The sequence below is a fragment of the Malus sylvestris genome, chromosome 15 (assembly GCF_916048215.2).
Source record: "Malus sylvestris chromosome 15, drMalSylv7.2, whole genome shotgun sequence".
NCBI classification, from domain to species: Eukaryota; Viridiplantae; Streptophyta; class Magnoliopsida; order Rosales; family Rosaceae; genus Malus; species Malus sylvestris.
The window spans coordinates 22,422,528-22,444,917 of NC_062274.1; the positions used below are offsets into that span (position 1 = coordinate 22,422,528).

General features: G+C 39.9%; 1 protein-coding gene and 1 pseudogene across 1 annotated transcript; one reads left to right on the forward strand and one right to left on the reverse strand.

Moving 5' to 3' along the window:
• Positions 1-628: 628 nt before the first annotated feature.
• On the reverse strand, positions 629-15,857 carry LOC126603966 (uncharacterized; annotated as a pseudogene).
• A 3,329-nt stretch (positions 15,858-19,186) lies between these two features.
• Positions 19,187-21,978, forward strand: LOC126602810 (uncharacterized). The gene is made up of 2 exons (XM_050269666.1): positions 19,187-19,402; positions 21,690-21,978. Exons 1-2 carry the CDS (start codon positions 19,209-19,211, stop codon positions 21,976-21,978), a joined length of 483 nt encoding a protein of 160 aa, XP_050125623.1. The 5' UTR covers positions 19,187-19,208.
• Positions 21,979-22,390: the final 412 nt, after the last annotated feature.

The following is a 22,390-nucleotide window of genomic DNA, read 5'->3' on the forward strand; positions in this document are numbered from 1 at the left end:
AATATTAATTGTTATGCGGTTTGGGCTTTTTGGTGAGCCCATGTGTTTTAGTTTTTGTAGGGCCTAGGATAAAAGTTTTGTGTCCTTATGATTAAAATTTAAGCCCTTTTTATTAAATTTATTAAATAATAGTTTATGGTGGTTTTTCATTAAATAAAAGTTAACCCAAGCCCTTTTCATTAAAGCTCCATTTTTTTAATTTTACATTTCTTTTTTCTATTGTTTTGTTTTTGTCAAACAATAAATTTGTTAGATTAAAAAATCGACGGAATTTGAACCCACATCATGGTGCAACACTCATCTCCATTGCTCTGGTAAGGGGCACTTGCCAACACTCATCTCCACTGCTTTGGTAGGGGGCACTTGCCATTTGGAACTTTAACAAAAAACTCCCGGTAGTGTTTACTTTAACGAAAAACTATATTTTTACACTAAAAAATTAATCCTATTCACTTTACATTTTATTTTGTCGTTATCGTTAAAACACAAAGTTTTCAAACCCTTTAAATTAGTTTTCTTCTTTTTTTCCCTATTGAGAGATTACTTGCAATTTTCAACAACATATCTTCCCTCATGCAAGCAATTGGAGCACAGCAAATCAACTTCTTTCATGAGTGGCAGATGAACGTCCCTTCAAATTGTAATCTTTACTTCTTTCATTCATAATAGAACGACGACGATTTACGACAAGACAATTTCATGTTGAGTATGTGTATGCACAAAACTATCATTCTACGATTCTAGTATTATACTACGAGTCTACGACAATCTATTCCCTGGAAACAGAACGAACAAATCAATCTGTTTCGTAGGTTTCCAAAATCAGTTTCCGCCGTGACCCTTTTTTAAGACCCATGAAGAACCGCTGGACACGCAGAACTCATTAATGACCTGCACAAGAAAGCAACTTCTATTGAGAAATTATCACGAGAAATCGTATCACAGGCCAATGCTGCATTCAGCACTGATATACCATCAACACCATTCACTAAACATCGCAATAACCTGGAGTACTTCATGAACCATGATTCTAAAAAGAAACTGACGTGTTTTGCGGGCTGCTGATATACGAGAACCATCAAGTGGTTCAAGAACAGAGTTGGAAATGTAGGGCAACATGAAGAAGACGACAATGGTCTGCTTTAGGGTTTTTAGAGCCTAGGGTCTTCTAAATACTAATTTGTTTAGGACCATGTTGTCGCACATTGGAGAAAGAATTTGTGTTTGGTAACCTGACAACAAATGTAAACTCTGTCGAATCACAAACACGAAAAACAACTGACCTTGCTGAATTTGTTGGCAGTGAATTCCTTCCCAAGAGAAATCTTAGTTGCTTCAGAAACCTCACTCCTTTTGAGCTTAGCATTCACCAAGGAACATGCACAGAACAACATCATCCAATATGTCAAATCCCCAGTGAAGGTGCACAACATCATATGCTTTAGCGACTTAATAATTAAAAAATAGAAGAAAATGGGAAAAACCTCAATTTTTCATGCTCTGGGTGATCTGGTGATGATTTCAAGACATACGAACCATGTATGTCTATCGCAATTTCACTTATTACTCTCTGCAGCTCAAGTTGAGGAGCCTGAACTCCATATTGTGCAGCTGTCACTTTTTTACTTCTAGGATCAACCTTTGGAAGAGTAGATGTTCTGACTGCCAGATCACTTAGTCCTCTCCGTATCAGCTGAAAGCTGCCATGAAAATGACAAAAGTCAAGACGACAAGAATGAGAGAGATACTTCCATCAATTTCATGACAGCATTATCACATTAAGAACAAAGAGCATTAGTAATGTAAAGTCTACACTTGGTGTGTAGAATAGCCTGTATGCAGTCATATTACGCAGAATAAAAAATTTCACACAAAACAAAAGATGGAAAAGATAGTCTTGAAAACTTCGAAAACTTACTTGCTTCCTTTATAGCCTCTTGTAGAGCTGCTCGAGTTTCATCTGACATGGTTCTTCCCCCAGTGTGAACTTCACTTGCACCTTCTGCCGTACCTTTACCAGAATTCAGTGATTTGCCAGGTGTAGTAGTCATACTAGCACTCTTCAAATAACAGTCAGTATTAGATTTAACGGCTATCCTCAACTTTTCTTCCATCCTTTCCCAGTTCTGTTCTTGGGTTTTAACAATGTCCGGGTAGAGTTCCATGAATGACATATCTGGTTGCTCTTTGAATTTCCAATCTTGAGTGGAAGGTCTTGAGACAGCTAGTATTCTGAGGGAATCATACACATGAATTTTAATGCCCTCTTGGAGGTCTAGATGAGAATTTCTGATTACAGGGTTCTTCCGAAATAAATTCAGGACATAATTTCTAGCTGTCTGTCGATCTTTATGATCTTTATTTGCTATATGATTTATATCCAAGCCTTTTATCATCTTTATTTGGATATAATAATAAGGTTTTTGGAACCCAAAGACCAGAGGACAGCAGTAACTGAGCATGCTTCTGAAGGACATCCAGAAGTTCTTCCATGGTGTGATCGGGAGCAACGTACTTCTTAAGATCACCGAACCGGCAGGCTACAGGTTCCTGTTATGGCACAATTACGGTTTCATTGTCATGACTTTAAAAAATTTTGAACTGTATAATAAAAAAAATTAGTTGTTTTCCATATGATGGGAACAATGCTGATAAGTTTGAAAAATTAGCTTCAAATTTACAACTATATAATCATCAAAACATTAATTTGTGGCTTCGGTAATTGCAACAAACCTCAACAATCAACTTCTTGATACGCTCTTCCAGAGGCAAGGAAAGCAGAGACCTAAAAAGGAGTTGTTTATCTGGCCAGCGACCAGGTGGTCCTCCTTTAAAAAAGGAGTTTTTTTTTTTTTTGGGGGGGGGATGGGGGGGGGGGGGGGGAGGGAGGAATTGATAATCTTCTTAACTCTTTGAAAATTGAAAGTAATGTCTTGAAAAGAAGAATTTATTAAAGGAAAATAACATATTATAATTTCCACAATGTTAAAGTGAAATCAAATGAAAGAACTAAATAATGTAAAGATGACCGCACCTTCTTGAAGAACCTTTGCATGTTTTAGGACACAAGGAGTCAACATAGTCATGCCTTCAAATAACAACAATATTCAAAATTATAACTAGCATATCTAGAGCTTTTAAAGAATGAGGGTAAAGGTAAGTACTAGGAAGGAAGAAAAGAACGTACGGGCTCATTGTAAATTCTATATGTGAACTTTCTTGCACCACCATCTTCCGTAAGTATCTGGCCGAGAAATCACTTCTGTAAATAATGTAAAGATGACCGCACCTTCTTGAAGAACCTTTGCATGTTTTAGGACACAAGGAGTCAACATAGTCATACCTTCAAATAACAACAATATTCAAATTTATAACTAGCATATCTAGAGCTTTTAAAGAATGAGGGTAAGGGTAAGTACTAGGAAGGAAGAAAAGAACGTACGGGCTCATTGTAAATTCTATATGTGAACTTTCTTGCACCACCATCTTCCGTAAGTATCTGGCCGAGAAATCACTTCTGTAAATAATGTAAAGATGACCGCACCTTCTTGAAGAACCTTTGCATGTTTTAGGACACAAGGAGTCAACATAGTCATGCCTTCAAATAACAACAATATTCAAAATTATAACTAGCATATCTAGAGCTTTTAAAGAATGAGGGTAAAGGTAAGTACTAGGAAGGAAGAAAAGAACGTACGGGCTCATTGTAAATTCTATATGTGAACTTTCTTGCACCACCATCTTCCGTAAGTATCTGGCCGAGAAATCACTTCTGTAAATAATGTAAAGATGACCGCACCTTCTTGAAGAACCTTTGCATGTTTTAGGACACAAGGAGTCAACATAGTCATGCCTTCAAATAACAACAATATTCAAATTTATAACTAGCATATCTAGAGCTTTTAAAGAATGAGGGTAAAGGTAAGTACTAGGATGGAAGAAAAGAACGTACGGGCTCATTGTAAATTCTATATGTGAACTTTCTTGCACCACCATCTTCCATAAGTATCTGGCCGAGAAATCACTTCTGTGGAACCCAACTCTGGAAGACAGTGGAGAAAATGGATATCATACATTATATATTTAATTAATTATCACAACCAATCTATAAAAAAAAAAAACCACTGTAGCACCTCCTGGATCATTACAGAAACTCAAACATTCACAAAAAAAAGCACATATTTGCCTTCTGGCATAAACAAAAACACAATCCACAGCATTAATTCCAGGGAATATAAGAAAGATAAAAAAACAATATGATCAAAATATCCTGTAAATGTCAAATAACCAATCAACGAAGTCAACCTCAGTTGTCAATGTTTGAAAATCACTAAAATGGCATGTTTAATGATCACAAAAGTGGCATGTTTAATGATCCTGACATGTTTATAATGTCAGGGAGAACAAATGTCCAGTTTTTTCCACTCGCGACATTAAGAAGATTTGTACCTACATTAGGCAAATAAAGAATGACCACCAGAATACTTAGACGCCAAAGAATGTATCCATATCCTTTGACATGGTTTATTAAGATTTGAAATGAAAAGACGAGTTAATTGTTTGTTCTAGAATCAACTAATGCGTTAGAAGACAAAGGACATGGAGTACCCAATGCACTACGCAAATCTCAAAGACCCATAACAGTATAACCATAAATAGCCAAAGGATTCAACAGGGAATGAAAACAAAAGACTACCACATATACACTTGTCTTATAGGATAAATGAAACTTCTAACCTATAAGCTACACGTAGAAATAAAGCTTGATAATGTCATACTCAACTTAATGATCTGAATACTAATTTCTCATCTGATGGAAAAACAAGAAGGGAAGAATCATTTTTCTCATTGATTGAGTTTCCTAAAAGATATTATCTTTTTGACAGGTAAACCGAAGCAAAAAAGCAGATCTAATAAGGAATCCACATCAAGAACAATAAAAAGAAACAATAATTAAAACAAAACGTTGTAATGGCTGATGACACCAAACATTATTATGCTAACACATAGTAATATTTTCTCCTAAGGAACCCAAAATGCATAGAAAACCACACTGGAACTGCTCATAAATAGCTTATATTTGTTCATAGTCGCCAGATCAGAATGACTGGTTTTTCCATGATTTTAAACATATAAATGGACTCATAATATTAAACCACGTTCAATATATAATCCTCATTATACACAGAAGTTTGCAGATTACAAATAGCAACTTTCTCATACCTCTTTGTCTTCAGTTTTATTCTCAGTTGAAGACTCCATCCGCTTGTTCTGAAACAAAATAGTCACATGACATAGAATCAAGTCTTATTGTGTAAACAGTTATGACTAAAAAAAGTGCATGGTTATTGTAAATCTTAAAGTAAATCCTCAGTAGATTTGATAAGTTCCAATAATTCTTCATTAAAGAGCCATAATTCTGTAACAAAATGACAGAGAGAACCTGCATCTTTGATGGACCCATAGGTTTTTCTTGTCCAGAGTCTTCAACTTAACTGTAACTTCTGCATCCCCTTTGACACTGTTCTTCCGTTTTGAGCCACTGGAGTTCAAATGATCCAATGAGGGTCGAAGCTGCACAAAACTGCATGAACAGGATTCAAGTGTAACTACAAAATGAAGAGAGAACCAACAGTTTCACATAGTAAGATACTATAAATATAAAACTGAATTACTTTCATAAGAGATACTAAAAAGTTACTAATTATACGCAACATTTGTGAGTAACTTTAATTGGAATAAATAAATATTTAAACCACCAATAAAAAGAGAAAACAGAAAGACAAGTTTTTCTGCACTTGTCTAGACTCTGGAACATTTCATTTCTGAGAAGAACAGCCGTTCTCAATTTCCATGAGTGGGCAGCCATGGCGCAGTAAGGATTAAAAAACAAATTTGATCATACAACCAATGAAAACCAAATGCAGAATTCATATCTACCAAGCAAGCCCATATAGTCATGATTTCACAACCACTTTTGAATGAACTGCCTTGGTGACACAAATGACACTTCACAATGACAACAGAAGAAGAGAGTTAAATTTGCGATCTTAGATGTTCGGTTTAATCCCAAACAACAAAATTCATTCGTGACCAACTTCGTCTGGACCAGAAAGATAACATAAGGAGGAGCGGCATTTATCATCTAAAATTTACACAAGAATCCTTTTCAAGAATAAACTATATGCAAGCTTAGAATTGGACTTCCTCGGGTCCGAAGGCCATTCAAGTAACTATGTAAACCTAGCAACAACAACAACAACAAAGCCTTTTCCCACTAAGTGGGGTCGGCTATATGAATCCTAGAACGCCATTGCGCTCATTTGTGTCATGTCCTCCGTTAAATCCAAGTACTCAAGTCTTTTCTTAGGGTCTCTTCCAAAGTTTTCCTAGGTCTTCCTCTACTCCTTCGGCCCCGAACCTCTGTCCCGTAGTCACATTTTCGAACCGGAGCGTCAGTAGGCCTTCTTTGCACATGTCCAAACCACCGGAACCGATTTTCTCTCATATTTCCTTCAATTTTGGCTACTCCTACTTTACCTCGGATATCCTAATTCCCAATCTTATCCTTTCTCGTGTGCCCATACATCCCACGAAGCATCCTCATCTCCGCAACACCCATTTTGTGTACGTTGATGCTTCACCGCCCAACATTCTGTGCCATACAACATCGCTGGCCTTATTGCCGTCCTATAAAATTTTCCCTTGAGCTTCAGTGGCCTACGACGGTCACACAACACGCCAGATGCACTCTTACACTTCATCCATCCAGCTTGTATTCTATGGTTGAGATCTCCATCTAATTCTCCGTTCTCTTGCAAGATAGATCCTAGGTAGCGAAAACGGTCACTTTTTGTGATCTTCGCTAGATTGTTCCGGTCATTAGTGTGAATAAGTATATAAATGGATAGAGATAGGAAAGCAAACACAAGATGTACGTGGTTCACCCAGATTGGCTACGTCCACGGAATAGAGGAGTTCTCATTAATTGTGAAGGGTTTACACAAGTACAAGTGAATGATTTAGTACAAATGACATTAGGAAATATTGTGGGAGAATGATCTCGTAGCCACAAAACTTCTAAGTACCGGAGTGTGGTATCGTCTTGACTTGCCTTATCTGTCTCATAGGTAGATGTGGCATCTTCTCTGGAAGTACTCTTCCTCCATCCAGGGGTGGTATCTGTAACTGGTGGAGATGCACAAGGTAATGTATCAATTTCACTTGAAGCTTACTTGTAGTTTCATGCTTGGTCAAGCGAGATACAAACCATGTAGTAGGAGTCCCCCAAGTCGCCGAGCTGGGGGATCTGCTGAAAGAGGTGACAGACAAGGTAAGCAATCAGAGCTCCGGCTGATTGTTCACATTCTCCCTATCTTGCAGGCAGCATGAAGGATAAAGAGAAGAAAAATGAGGAGAGATGATATGGGATACTTTTGCTTTTGAAGAAGTAACTTTCCACAGGCTTATTCTTGAACTGGGCTGGAGGGTTTTCTGGTTTCCTCCAGAGTATAAGGCCGACTGAAGAATTTGAGGGTCAAAACAAGTCCATCAAATCTAGAGTACGTTCGACCCTGCTGATATGGGATACTTTTGCTTTTGATAGAGTAGTGGATGTATCGGCACGTGTGCTGTTACGCTTGTCTCCACATGCTTCCTTGTATCTTTCTCACTTGCCCTATCTGTTCCTCAGGCAGATGCGGTATCTTCCCTGGAAGCATAAGATGTTGAAGATGAGTACTCGAGAGCAATGCCAGGTAAGTAATCAGGTAAGGGGTTCCAGGCAGTCAGTTCCTGGCTGGAAGCTTGATTCCAAGTGTTGACTGATTGCTCTCTTTCTCCTTGTCTTGCAGGTAAGAACAAGGCCAAAGGAAAAGACAGGGAAAAAGCATGATATGGGATACTCTTGCTTTTAACCCTGATGATATGAGATATTCTTGCTCTAGTATAGCTTGTTTACAGAGGTATTATCGGGGGGAAAGAAAGCTGAATATTTCGAAAGGCTTTGTTGGGAGTGCCCTCTCAGATAAGAGAAAGGGTTGAGCATTTTTGCAGGTCTGCCTGTCCGTTAGGGATGGAAGTCGACATATATAGGAGTCTCCCTAACATCAAGTAATAATGCTATTCCTTTACCCTGCTTGGTTATAGCACGGTAGTGGGAGCTGCCAGCTTCACATGTTTTAATTCTGTCAGAGCACTTCGAAAAAGTGGTTTGTGGTATCTGGAAAGCTGATGTTGCGTGTGAAGATTACAGACCTGTCGGGGGTCTGGCTCTCGAGATTCGGAGAACGATGCCTCTTCAATTTTTGAGAAAGCAATCCTGCTGGGGGTCTGGCTCTCGAGATTCGGAGAGCGGTGTCTCTTCGATTTTTGAGAAAGTAATCATGTTGGGAGTCTGGCTCTCGAGATTCGGAGGGCCGTGCCTCTTCGATTTTGGAGCAAGCAATCTTGTTGGGAGTGTTTTCTCGAATGTGAGTAAAGGTTGGGCATGTTTGCTAGTCTACCTTGCCACGAAGCACAGAGGTTGACACACAGGGACTTTCCAATTATCCAGCAGTGGTACTGTTCCTTTACCCTCTCTTCGATTTTGAGAAAGTAATCATGTTGGGAGTCTGGCTCTCGAGATTCGGAGGGCGGTGCCTCTTCGATTTTGGAGCAAGCAATCTTGTTGGGAGTGTTTTCTTGAATGTGAGTAAAGGTTGGGCATGTTTGCTAGTCTACCTTGCCACGAAGCACAAAGGTTGACACACAGGGACTTTCCAATTATCCAGCAGTGGTACTGTTCCTTTACCCTCTCTTCGATTTTTGAGAAAGTAATCATGTTGGGAGTCTGGCTCTCGAGATTCGGAGGGCGGTGCCTCTTCGATTTTGGAGCAAGCAATCTTGTTAGGAGTGTTTTCTCGAATATGAGTAAAGGTTGGGCATGTTTGCTAGTCTACCTTGCCACGAAGCACAGAGGTTGACACACCGGGACTTTCCAATTATCCAGCAGTGGTACTGTTCCTTTACCCTTGTGGGTAATAATATGGTAGCTAGACCTTCAAAATTTATGTGTCTAAACTTTGTTAGTGTTGTTTCTTTGCAATTCTTTTACCCTTCTTGGTCAGAGCGATGTAGTGGGAGCTGCAAGCTTCACGTGTCTCAACTTTGTCAGAGAACTTTGGCAAAGTTATCTGTGGTACCCATGAGCTACTGTTGCGTGTGGGAAATGGGTGATTGAACAGTACGATTCATGTGCTTTCTACTTCGCCAGAAATCTTCGACAGAATGCCCATAATTTCCGCAAAGCTGAGTGTGCGTGTGACAGGTGCTGACAAGGCTGGAAAAGTAGGTGCCTCTTCGATTTCTGAAATCGGCCCTCGTGGTCTCTGAGCAGCCCAGCTTTTGAGAAAGCAAGCCTCTTCGATTTCTGAGATCGGCCTTTGTGGTCTTTGAGCAGCCCAGCTTTTGAGAAAGCAAACACCTCTTCGATTTCTGAGATCGACCCTCGTGGTCTCTGAGCAGCCCAGCTTTTGAGAAAGCAAACGCCTCTTCGATTTCTAAGCAGGCGCCTCTTCGATTTCTGAAGCTTCGTCGAGTGCAGATTTTTATAGGGGCTGACATTAAGTTCCAAAGCACACTTGAATATCCACCAGTAGAAGCTCCATTCTTGCACTTCTAAGATCTTGATTTGTCCGACCTCTTCTCTCTTCAACACCTTTGAAAATGTCTGGCCCCTCCGACCGTCGTTTTGACTTGAACCTTGTTGAAGAGGCAGCCCCGCCTTCTCCAGACAACATATGGCGCCCATCCTTCGTCTCCCCTACTGGTCCTCTTACCGTTGGGGATTCCGTGATGAAGAATGATATGACCGTTGCGGTAGTGGCCAGGAACCTTCTCACTCCCAAAGATAACAGACTACTTTCCAAACGGTCTGATGAGTTGTCTGTTAAGGATTCTCTGGCTCTCAGTGTTCAGTGTGCAGGTTCTGTGTCTAATATGGCCCAACGCCTATTTGCTCGAACCCGCCAAGTTGAATCATTGGCGGCTGAAGTGATGAGTCTCAAACAGGAGATTAGAGGGCTCAAGCATGAGAATAAACAGTTGCACCGGCTCGCACATGACTATGCTACAAACATGAAGAGGAAGCTTGACCAGATGAAGGAATCTGATGGTCAGGTTTTACTTGATCATCAGAGATTTGTGGGTTTGTTCCAAAGGCATTTATTGCCTTCGTCTTCTGGGGCTGTACCGCGTAATGAAGCTCCAAATGATCAATCTCTGATGCCTCCTCCTTCTAGGGTTTTGTCCAGTACTGAGGCTCCGAATGATCCCCCTCCGGTGCCTTCTCTTTCTGGGGCTCTACTGACTGCTGAGACTTCTCCTAAGCAACCTTTGTGAAGGCTCCCTCTTATTTGTTTATTTTGACTCAAGTATATGTACATATTTGTAACTTATCGGGGATATCAATAAATAAGCTTTCCTTCATTTCAACGTATTGTGTTAAATACACCAAAGCCTTCTTCGCTAAGTTCTTTGAATTTTCTTTTGTTGAAGCTTGTATGTTGAAGCTTTGTGAGTGGAGCATATAGGTTGAGGTAGTGTTCCCTTAATTTCCCGAGTGAGGAAAACTTCTCGGTTGGAGACTTGGAAAATCCAAGTCACTGAGTGGGATCGGCTATATGAATCTTAGAACGCCATTGTGTTCTGTCCTGTGTCATGTCCTCCGTTAGATCCAAGTACTCTAAGTCTTTTCTTAGGGTCTCTTCCAAAGTTTTCCTAGGTCTTCCTCTGCCCCTTCGGCCCTGAACCTCTGTCTCATAGTCGCATCTTCTAATCGGAGCGTCAGTAGGCCTTCTTTGCACATGTCCAAACCACCGTAACCGATTTTCTCTCATCTTTCCTTCAATTTCGGCTACTCCTACTTTACCCCGGATATCCTCATTCCTAATCTTATCCTTTCTTGTGTGCCCACACATCCAACGAAGCATCCTCATCTCCGCTACACCCATTTTGTGTACGTGTTGATGCTTCACCGCCCAACATTTTGTGCCATACAGCATCGCCGGCTTTATTGCCGTCCTATAAAATTTTCCCTTGAGCTTCAGTGGCATACGGCGGTCACACAACACGCCGGATGCACTCTTCCACTTCATCCATCCAGCTTGTATTCTATGGTTGAGATCTCCATCTAATTCTCCGTTCTTTTGCAAGATAGATCCTAGGTAACGAAAACGGTCGCTCTTTGGTATTTCTTGATCTCCGATCCTCACCCCTAACTCGTTTTGGCCTCCATTTGCACTGAACTTGCACTCCATATATTCTGTCTTTGATCGGCTTAGGCGAAGACCTTTAGATTCCAACACTTCTCTCCAAAGGTTAAGCTTTGCATTTACCCCTTCCTGAGTTTCATCTATCAACACTATATCGTCTGCGAAAAGCATACACCAAGGAATATCACCTTGAATATGTCCTGTTAACTCATCCATTACCAACGCAAAAAGGTAAGGACTTAAGGATGAGCCTTGATGTAATCCTACAGTTATGGGAAAGCTTTCGGTTTGTCCTTCATGAGTTCTTACGGCAGTCTTTGCTCCTTCATACATATCCTGTATAGCTTGGATATATGCTACTCGTACTCCTTTCTTCTCTAAAATCCTCCAAAGAATGTCTCTTGGGACCCTATCATACGCTTTTTCCAAATCTATAAAGACCATGTGTAAATCCTTTTTCCCATCTCTATATCTTTCCATCAATCTTCGTAAGAGATAGATTGCCTCCATGGTTGAGCGCCCTGGCATGAACCCGAATTGGTTGTCCGAAACCCGTGTCTCTTGCCTCAATCTATGCTCAATGACTCTCTCCCAGAGCTTCATTGTATGACTCATTAGCTTAATTCCCCTATAGTTCATGCAATTTTGTACATCGCCCTTATTCTTGTAGATAGGCACCAAAGTGCTCATTCGCCACTCATTCGGCATCTTCTTCGTTTTCAAAATCCTATTGAAAAGGTCAGTGAGCCATGTTATACCTGTCTCTCCCAAAACTTTCCACACTTCGATTGGTATATCGTCTGGGCCTACTGCTTTTCTATGCTTCATCTTCTTCAAAGCTACACCCACTTCTTCCTTCCGGATTCTACGATAAAAAGAGTAGTTTCTACACTCTTCTGAGTTACTCAACTCCCCTAAAGAAGCACTCCTTTCATGTCCTTCATTGAAAAGATTATGAAAATAACCTTTCCATCTGTCTTTAACCGTGTTCTCTGTAGCAAGAACCTTTCCATCCTCATCCTTGATGCACCTCACTTGGTTTAGGTCCTTTGTCTTCTTTTCCCTTGCTCTAGCTAGTTTATAGATATCCAACTCTCCTTCTTTGGTATCTAGTCGCTTATACATATCGTCATAAGCCGCTAACTTAGCTTCTCTCACAGCTTTCTTCGCCTCTTGCTTCGCTTTTCTATACCTTTCACCATTTCCATCGGTCCTATCCTTGTATAAGGCTTTACAACATTCCTTCTTAGCCTTCACCTTTGCTTGTACCTCCTCATTCCACCACCAAGATTCCTTTTGGTGTGGGGCAAAGCCCTTGGACTCTCCTAATACCTCTTTTGCTACTTTTCGGATACAACTAGCCATGGAATCCCACATTTGGTTAGCTTCCCCCTCTCTATCCCACACACACTGGGTGATTACTTTCTCTTTGAAAATGGCTTGTTTTTCTTCTTTTAGATTCCACCATCTAGTCCTTGGGCACTTCCAAGTCTTGTTCTTTTTTCTCACTCTTTTGATATGTACATCCATCACCAACAAGCGATGTTGATTAGTCACGCTCTCTCCTGGTATAACTTTGCAATCCTTACAAGTTATACGATCCCCTTTCCTCATTAGAAGAAAATCTATTTGTGTTTTTGACGACCCACTCTTGTAGGTGATCACATGTTCTTCTCTCTTCTTAAAGAAGGTGTTGGCTAAGAAGAGATCATATGCCATTGCAAAATCCAAGATAGCTTCCCCATCCTCGTTTCTCTCCCCAAAACCATGGCCACCATGAAAACCTCCATAGTTGCCTGTCTCCCTGCCCACGTGTCCATTTAAATCTCCTCCTATAAATAACTTCTCCGTCTGAGCAATTCCTTGCACCAAGTCTCCAAGGTCTTCCCAAAATTTCTCCTTCGAACTCGTATCCAACCCTACTTGAGGTGCGTACGCACTAATCACATTGATAAGTTCTTGTCCTATTACAATCTTGATTGCCATGATTCTATCTCCTACCCTCTTGACATCTACAACATCTTGTGTCAAGGTCTTGTCCACGATGATGCCAACACCGTTTCTCGTTCTATTTGTGCCCGAATACCATAGTTTAAACCCTGAGTTTTCTAGATCCTTTGCCTTACGACCAACCCACTTAGTTTCTTGTAGGCACATAATATTTATCCTTCTCCTCACCATAACTTCGACTACTTCCATAGATTTTCCCGTCAAGGTTCCTATATTCCACGTTCCTAAACGCATTTTGCTCTCTTGAACTCTACCCTTCTGTCCTAGCTTCTTCACCCTTCCCCGTCTAATAGGATCAAAGTACTTCTTTTGTGTGTCCCGTGTAAAGTTGATAGGAGCATATGCTCCCAAACAACTTTGAGTGGAGTCGTTCGAAAAGAAGTTTCTATAGCCCCCTTGCTCATTTAACACTGTATCCGGGTGCCGATGGAGATACAGCGACCCTTGCTCACTTATCACTGTGCTCAGACCACACAGCGCGCCACTTACGGGTGACGCCCTAGCTTTAGCGCGATTTCGTTCTGGATTCATTTTCATAAGGATTCGACGTGATCATGGAGTGCCGGCTGTCGACTACCTGACGCCCTCCCCCTCCTCCTTTATCCGGGCTTGGGACCGGCAATGTAAGATAAACTTACACGGCGGAGTTTATGTAAACCTAGCAGCTTTCAATAAATTAACACCACTCATAGTAAACAACTAAACACTCCCAAGGTACATATTTCAACACTACTGACCAAATATAAATAGCACCCTATTGCTTTGCAAGTTCAATGACCGCACTCTCTTAAAAAAAAATCCAGTTTAGATCACTGAAAGTGACTGAAAAGTCAACTGGCCTACGAGCTCAGGAGGAGCCCTTCATAACTTTTTACTTGCTAAAACTTTATTTTGAGGTTAACAAGGGATGTGGTCTTGTCAAACAATCTTAATGCTTGACAAACAACCTTTATTAGACGCACGCTTGAGATAAGAAATTGCCTAAAAAAAAATTAAATCATTTACAAACCTACAGTTGTTAAAGTAAACCTACACGGCGGAGTTTATGTAAACCTACCTGACGCTCTCCCCCTCCTCCTTTATCCGGGCTTGGGACCGGCAATGTAAGATAAACTTACACGGCGGAGTTTATGTAAACCTAGCAGCTTTCAATAAATTAACACCACTCATAGTAAACAACTAAACACTCCCAAGGTACATATTTCAACACTACTGACCAAATATAAATAGCACCCTATTGCTTTGCAAGTTCAATGACCGCACTCTCTTAAAAAAAATCCAGTTTAGATCACTGAAAGTGACTGAAAAGTCAACTGGCCTACGAGCTCAGGAGGAGCCCTTCATAACTTTTTACTTGCTAAAACTTTATTTTGAGGTTAACAAGGGATGTGGTCTTGTCAAACAATCTTAATGCTTGACAAACAACCTTTATTAGACGCACGCTTGAGATAAGAAATTGCCTAAAAAAATTAAATCATTTACAAACCTACAGTTGTTAAAGTAAATTCAGCCACATTCATGATTCAAATAAAACCAAGGATGTTAAAGTGCATACCTTATTGCCCATCAAAACACCGACGGCATAGCCATTTGTGCCGGGTGGCTTCCATGTTGTAGACAATGTCTGAGAACAAACACAAACACAAAAACACCAATCCACATTACATTTTATAACAGTGTAGGCAACAATGTCACAACATCCAAAACATACTCCAGCTATAGCTACAATGATTATGCACAAAGTTGACCTGCTTTGTCATTTTCAATCTGCTAGCGCAATCTTCATCGAAATTCTTCGGGTCTCGATCAAGTGACAAATCAATCTCCATTTCTGAAGTGGCGGGATTCAGCCTCACCTCCTCGCACCGGCTGTCCAAGTCGTATGGCCGCCACCATGGCCTAAGAGGATATTGCAATACATACAGCTGATAACAAAAAAAGATCAACATTTTAGGCAAATCCTTTCCAAAAAACAAAAATTTAGAGCACAAAAGAGATCAAGGATGACAGACCTTAGAGTTGTCGTCGATTTTTGGATTGAAGAAGACGTCCATTTCCCGCACGACTTCGTCTTCCGGTTCGTCTTCTCCCATTGGATCATCCTCTTTCGAAACATCGTCGTTTTCGGTTTGCAAACCGCCATTTGAATCCTCGGCCTACGGCGCACTTTCTTCTTCGTCTTTCTTTTTCACAGTTAGGGCGTCCAGTTCTACTCGCGTAGGTTTGAGCTCTGGCTTTTCTGGGTCGGGCTTCGGAACCGGTTCTTGTTTGGTGACGGGTTCGGATTTGGGTTTAGGCTTGGCCTTGGAGGACCGGGGCACGAACCGGTTGGGCCTGGAAGGGACCTGGCTCTGCGCGTCGAGGTCATCGAGGTTCATCGTTGGCTACTCTGTGATTTCTGTTTGTTCCGGTGAACGGTGGCAGAGAGCGGAGCCGTGAGAATGGGTTTTTTTTTTTTTTTTTTTTTTGAACGAGAGAGTGAGGTTTTTGTGCGCCGTTTTCTTGGGGGTTTTGGTGAGGTGAAGTTTGCGTGGGGATTATAAGTTTCTTTAATTACAATTTTGGACCAAGTAATTTGATTTGTTTTCACTTTCGTCCTAATTTTAATTTTGGCAAACGTTACAAAGGTGCCACGTAAGTATTGTGACTTGGTTAATAATTTTTTTTTTAAAAAAAAATAATATTATCTACACTAAAGAGAAGGAGTGGGCTTAGCCGTGGTTTGGTACTGAGATGATTATTAAAAAAGCTGGTATAAAAAAAAGTTGGCAATTCTTTTGTGTTTGGTAAACATTCCGCTTTAGCTTTTTTTTACAATTTTAGGTGAAAAAAAGCCACAAACAGGAAGCTGCAAAAACCAACTTTGAAAAACCGGCTTTTTTTCACATCTGTTTTACATAAAAGTTTACTACACTATAATACTGTTTTTTTTTTTTCAAAAGCACTTTGACAAAAAAGTTTACCAAACACTCTACTGCTTTATTTCACAACTGTTTATTCTCACAGCACAGCAGAAGCAACTTTTTTTCAAAGCACAGCTATATCAAACCAACCCAGCCTCGCAATGAGCTAATAATAGTGTAGTTCAAATTCACTTTTGACTTAAACCTAAGATCTCTTAATTACAAGTAAAAATGAATATCACTAGATCGTAATACTAAATAGCTAGCTTGGTTAAGACTTAGAATTGCCACTTAGGAAGTGTGTGCAAGTATTTATAAAAATAAAAAAGTGCATTGCCATTTAAGGTGTATTTAAAAGTGCTTTTAAAATAATTGAAACCGTTTTTTTTGTAAAATTACTTGTAAATCCTAGAAAAATACTTAAATGTTGTGCGCAAGAATCACAGCTTGTTACTCAACTTACTTTGTATGTCCAACAGTAATTAAGTTTAAAGCTTAACAGCCCATCCACGAAGTTCTTAGATTCTGGCAGATATAATGCATGGACTGTCATTGACGATCTTGGTCCACGAATGTCCCTGCACCATCCATGCATAAGGATTCAACATGTAATCTGTAATTCTTTATTGCGAAACACCAAATAATTGTCGAGTTGAGTTGACGAGTTGAAGGACCCTCGTATAGTCGTATACGCATATTACTTTATCTGATTAGTGGAATTTAAAGTTTGGTTTTACTACTGTTCAACTTAAACATAACTGGCACTAACACTATTTGTATAGATCTTTTTTGTCTCTTGAGAGACACTCGTCATTGTAGTCTAGTGATATTTTTCTTTGTAAGTGAGATGTTCGGGAATCTCGTGAATGGCAAATTCATTACCTATATTTTCTTTGATCTAATAATGTACGTAGAAGTATTGATATTGCTTTCATATTTACATACGCAATCATTTGTATTTTGTTTTTCCTTTTTCTAGGGCTGCAACTTTATTGCACTATTTTGTAATAAGGTTTCTTGTTTTGTCTTGGTTAATTGGTTTGTTTTGGTGGGGGGTGCGGGACTGAAAATGTGACCACCAGCCAGCCAGCCAACTCTTGTCAGTTGTCCCTATCGCAATTGCAAAAGAGATGGAATCATCTTTTTATAGTGAAGGTGCCAAAGGAGATGGGAACTGTTAGGATCCTTTCGGCCAAGTGAATTTATCGACGCAAGAGCTTTTCCAATTAGATTGTGACCTGGTTATATTCCCTGATATGGCTGCGGTTGCTATCGGGGTGTGACTATATACGACAACATTTCTTCAGTACGTAATGGGTTTCAAGTGTGTTGAATGTGCAGAAAATGTGACTGCGAAAGCTACATATTCCTCAGACTTGACTTGGGTCTGCACTTTAAAATTTTTTATGATGTGCAACACAAATTCCTAGCTAGCAGTTTTCTTGTCTTGTTTAAATGCATATATGAGGATTCGTATCGAGTTGCTCCAGACTTTCGGCATTATTTCATAATTCTACATGTATGTGGAGAGGTCCTGGACAACATGGGCATCTATACAGGCAACCAGGTTGTGTTTAGGGATGGGCAAAATAACTGCAGTTATTCTCCCATTTATATTTAACGGTAATAGTTATGGAAACCGTTTATTTAAATAAATGGTTACGAGTATAACTATTTAATCATGAACTTAAATGGGTGAGTATAGGACAAGGATTGTCTGCCCTTGTTGCCGTGCCCTCCTGTTTTGTATGGTCTCGGTTAAGCCACGTCAATATTTTATATTATTTTTTTTATAGAGATAATAAGATAAAAATGAATAGTAATATAAAATGTTGACGTGGCTTAATCGTGACCATAAAAACAGAAAGGCATGGGAGGGCACGAGAATAAGGAGGGCAGACAATCCTTGTCCGTGAGTATAGGTATTACCTGCGAGTAGGAACATGTACCCGTTTAACCAGTTCATTTTATTTGTAAAATAAAAAAATAAAAAAAACCCAATTCGGTGAGAGAGCCGAGTACATCGCATTGCTCGTACAGTCGTTGGTGGCCCACTTATTTCCGTACTTGGCGGGCCTCGTCGATCATCTCATCCTCCTCAGGAGCAAGGTATTAAATATCGATGATATTGGAAATATCGGTAGTTCAAAAACACGGAAATATCGATGGAAATATCGGGATATTATCGATATCGATAAAAATAATATATAAACCACGGAAATTGTAAGAAAAACTTGGAAATTTTTATTGAAACTTTGCAGGATGTTTATTTAGTCAATTATCTATTAGTTTATCACAAAAAATTGGAAGGAAATGCATTGCATGATGGATTTAACTGATTTAAGTTGATTATATAGCGAGCTGGCAAACATTGTGAGTGTAAAAAATATGTAGTAATTAATGAAGGAAGTTTAAACACACCATAATCATTTATATATAATGAATTAGTACAATATTTTACACTTTATACATTGCATGGTAAGATACATGAGTGACTTAGTACCACATAGAGTTCCTATGAGGTTCAAAATGTTCACCTTGGTGTTTTTTAAAATATAGAAATTTATCCTAGATAATAAATATTAGCTTGCAAGCCTTGCAGACATCTTAACGACCATATAAATATTACAGGCTGAATATGTAATCACAAACACATTTGTAGCGAGTTGGATAAGGCCCAGGTGCGTGGTTGACAAAAGGAGGGTTCGAATATAATCTGCTTGCTTAGTAAAAAAAAAAAATTATCTAAATAATTTATATAACATTTATATATATATATATATAATATATATATCCTAAACTTTTAAAAATATAAATGGATGGCCTTCATTATTAAAAGTTAAAACCATCAGAGGTGCACCTCACCTCTTTCATGTCACCTGTCCACCTCATAATTACAACTTACAACTTACAACCATCAGAGCCCATGGTTTTGTTTGTTTAAATCTCTCGTCCACTACCTGTCCACCTTGGGTGGTATGTTAAAGTCTCTCTCTCTCTCTCTTTCTCTCTCCCCGCACCGTCTCCTCCCTCATCTTCACAGATGCGCTTCTCTCTGCACCGTCTCCTCCCTCATCTTCACAGACGCGCTGCAGAAATTCGTCGACAGCACTCTCTCTTCCCTCATCTTCACAGAGACAAGCTAAACATCGTATTTCTCTCCCTTTCTCTTGGTGCAGCTAAGACAGTGGAACCCAAGAACTCTCCGGCGAGTTCTCTTGATCCTCCTCCGGTTAGGTAACCCCTCAATTCATCTTGGATGTTGTGTGGTGTGGTTGAGAATCGAGATATACTAAGTTTTATCTAGTTTTTTTAACAAGGTTTTAGAAGGAGATCGACCCGGGGGAAGGCACACCCAGCTCCGGCGAGGCTGTGAGTGTCGACGAACTTTCCGAACACCTCCGACTGTTTCACGGCAAACGGAAGTTATAAAAACATTCCTCTCGTCTTCTATTTCATTTTGATACCTAGGTCAGAGTCTAGGGTGCTCTTTTACAGTCGGCCGGAGCTGTAGAAGCTCCGGCATTCTTCTTCGATTTGCACAGATCCAAAATTTCGCAATATTATCTATAATATCGCGATATTTTGACGAAAATTCCTTGGATACCTATTAAAATATCGGTAAAGCAAAAAATCGATAATAACTGTGAAATATCACCGATATTATCGGCATTTAAGACATTGCTCAGGAGTGAAGGCCCGCTGCTCCACCTTTGGCGAGAGCTGGTTGCACCATTGCTGCAGCCGGCAGGACTTGCCCGATCATCCTGAAACTGACTTGTTTATCACTAACCAGTTGCGAGCGCTGTGGAGGTGAACGAGTTGCCGTAACTTCTTGTCGTCGTCGGGGCTCCACGGACCTTTTACCCGATCCAATTCTCTCAGCGCCATCATGGAAGACTGCATTGCTTACCTATTCTCGCTGATCCATATAGAAATCCATAATCCTAGCTAACTCTAGATAAAAACGAAGTCAAAATTCAAAAGGGGATAAATAATCTACAAAATTGGAGGGGGAAGATTAGGAGAGCGGTGGAGGGAGGAGAGAGAGAGTCTCTGCCCTAAGAGGCTTAACAATAAAAATAAAATTTTGCTTTATTTTCAACTTGTCAATATAAATGGATAAACAGTTAAATAGGTATGCGATTATGGTTGCTCGTTTATAAACAATTATTGTTATGAGTATATTCATTTATAAAATTACCCAATGAGTAAACGGTTATGAAGGTATTAATCTAAACGGTTATGAGCAAATAACCGCGGTTATCCGCTGCCATAACCATTGTCCATTTTCTTCTGGGTTTGCTGGTAATTAATGTTGTCCAATGAGAATGAACCTACGATTTGAAAACAGTTTGAGGTTGTGTATTAAGGTACCGTTTGATATGTGATACGAGAAGGAACAGAGTGGGACGAGGCGTTCCGTCCCACATTTGATGCACCTAAAACGGGTGGAACACGTTGTTCCACGGGACGAATTTTGGGTGAATTTTTGTTTCACCTCACCCCTTTGGAACGACTCGTTCAACATCCGTAGAACACAAAATTATAACCTCTTTGTCTCCTTCTTTTTCCTCCTTGTTTCCATCCAAGGGCATCTTTGCTCCCTCTCCATTCCATCATATCCCATTTCGTTCCGTTCCGTTCCGTCCCGTCCCGTTTGCATACCAAACGATACCTAAGGTACCGTTTGGTATGTGGGACGGGACATAACTGAGTGGGATGAGGCGTTATGTCCCACGTTTGATTCGCCTAAAACGGGTGGAACGCGTTGTTCCACTAGACAAGTTTTGGGTGCTTTTTTTGTTCCACCTCCACCCCCTGGAACGACTTGTTCCACGTCCGTGAAACACAAATTTATAACATTTTAAGACAAAAATACCCCTTATCTTTTTTCAATATTTACATCATCAGCTCTTGGAGGTCGCAACCTTCGATTAACACCAGGCAGATACGATTAGAGATTCAGAGGTAGCAGATCGAATGATCCACATCAAGCAAATACGAACATAGAACTGGATGTAGCAGATCGAACCCAGGTGGGCATTGTGACCTCTGTTCTTGGGCATCACGATTCAAATATTTGGGTTTGTGGCTTAATTACTAATTGATTTTGTTGGGGTGTGGGGATTAAATTCAAAATTAAGAGGATTTCATGAAGGAGTTAGAAGTCTGAAATAGAGCTACATTGAGTTGAAGCCCATAACCCAGACTCCGTATCTGTCACAATTTGTTGTCGCCGTTTACCAAAACCCAGATCCGAGAACCTCACTCCTGGAAACATGTCGTCGCATCCTTTGCTTCAGCCTATACCACTTGAACCCACTGTCTATACTCCGCGCCACTGTTTGATTCCATCCACCCACGTTGGTGTAATGGCTGCTGGGTTCTTTCTGCATTTGACCAGCATTTGACAACTTTGTTTTTTTTTTCTATTTTTTTTCTTTTCCATTAATCATCAAACTGGGTTCTTGCATTTGACAAGTTCTTTGTTTTTTATTTTTTTCTTTTTCATTAATGACAGATTCTTGCATTTGACGAGGCGTCCCGTTCCACGCCTAAATATTGTACCTAACAACAGACATAGAACTGAACAATTGTCTCATTCCATCCTGCGCATAGCAAACATAACATGGAACATCCGTTATGCCCCGTCTGCGTATCAAACGGTACCTAAGGTGAACGAAAATACATGGAGTCTCACGCAAACACTCTATGTGGCTTGCTTGGCCTTCCGATTTGCTGCAGTTGGCCACTGTGAAAGTGGGTACAATAACAAATGTATTGTGCTATATGGACATCATTCACCATGAACCAAAGGATGAGAGATTTTCATTGGAGGTGATTAAAATTGCCAATTAGTATTGCAGTTTAATGGTATTCCTCTTCACTTATAAGTGAGATATCAGTGACGGAGCAAAAATTTCTAGTGAGGAGGGGCCTCACACAAGTATAGAAGAAGACATAATGAATAGTGGTTATAAACTTGCTCATGCAAAACATCATAACATATATCCAAATAATTAAATAGTCAAAATTAACATATGCATAAATAATTTTATCTATTTATAGTAACCATAATTATTCTCAACGAACTTCGTAATTTGAAACCATTGCATGATCTCATATGTACTATTGAAAGTATTATTAAACTCAATAGAGAGAATTACTAAAAAATTTGCAAACCCTAAAACTCAAGAAAGAGATAGAATAAAATAGAAACAA

Bases quoted from the DNA above. Each gene is read 5' to 3' on its own strand.
- LOC126602810 (XM_050269666.1), top strand. From the start codon at position 19,209: ATGCGCTTCTCTCTGCACCGTCTCCTCCCTCATCTTCACAGACGCGCT. The intron at 19,403-21,689 runs GTAACCCCTCAA...CATTAATGACAG, and splicing joins CTTGATCCTCCTCCGGTTAG to ATTCTTGCATTTGACGAGGC.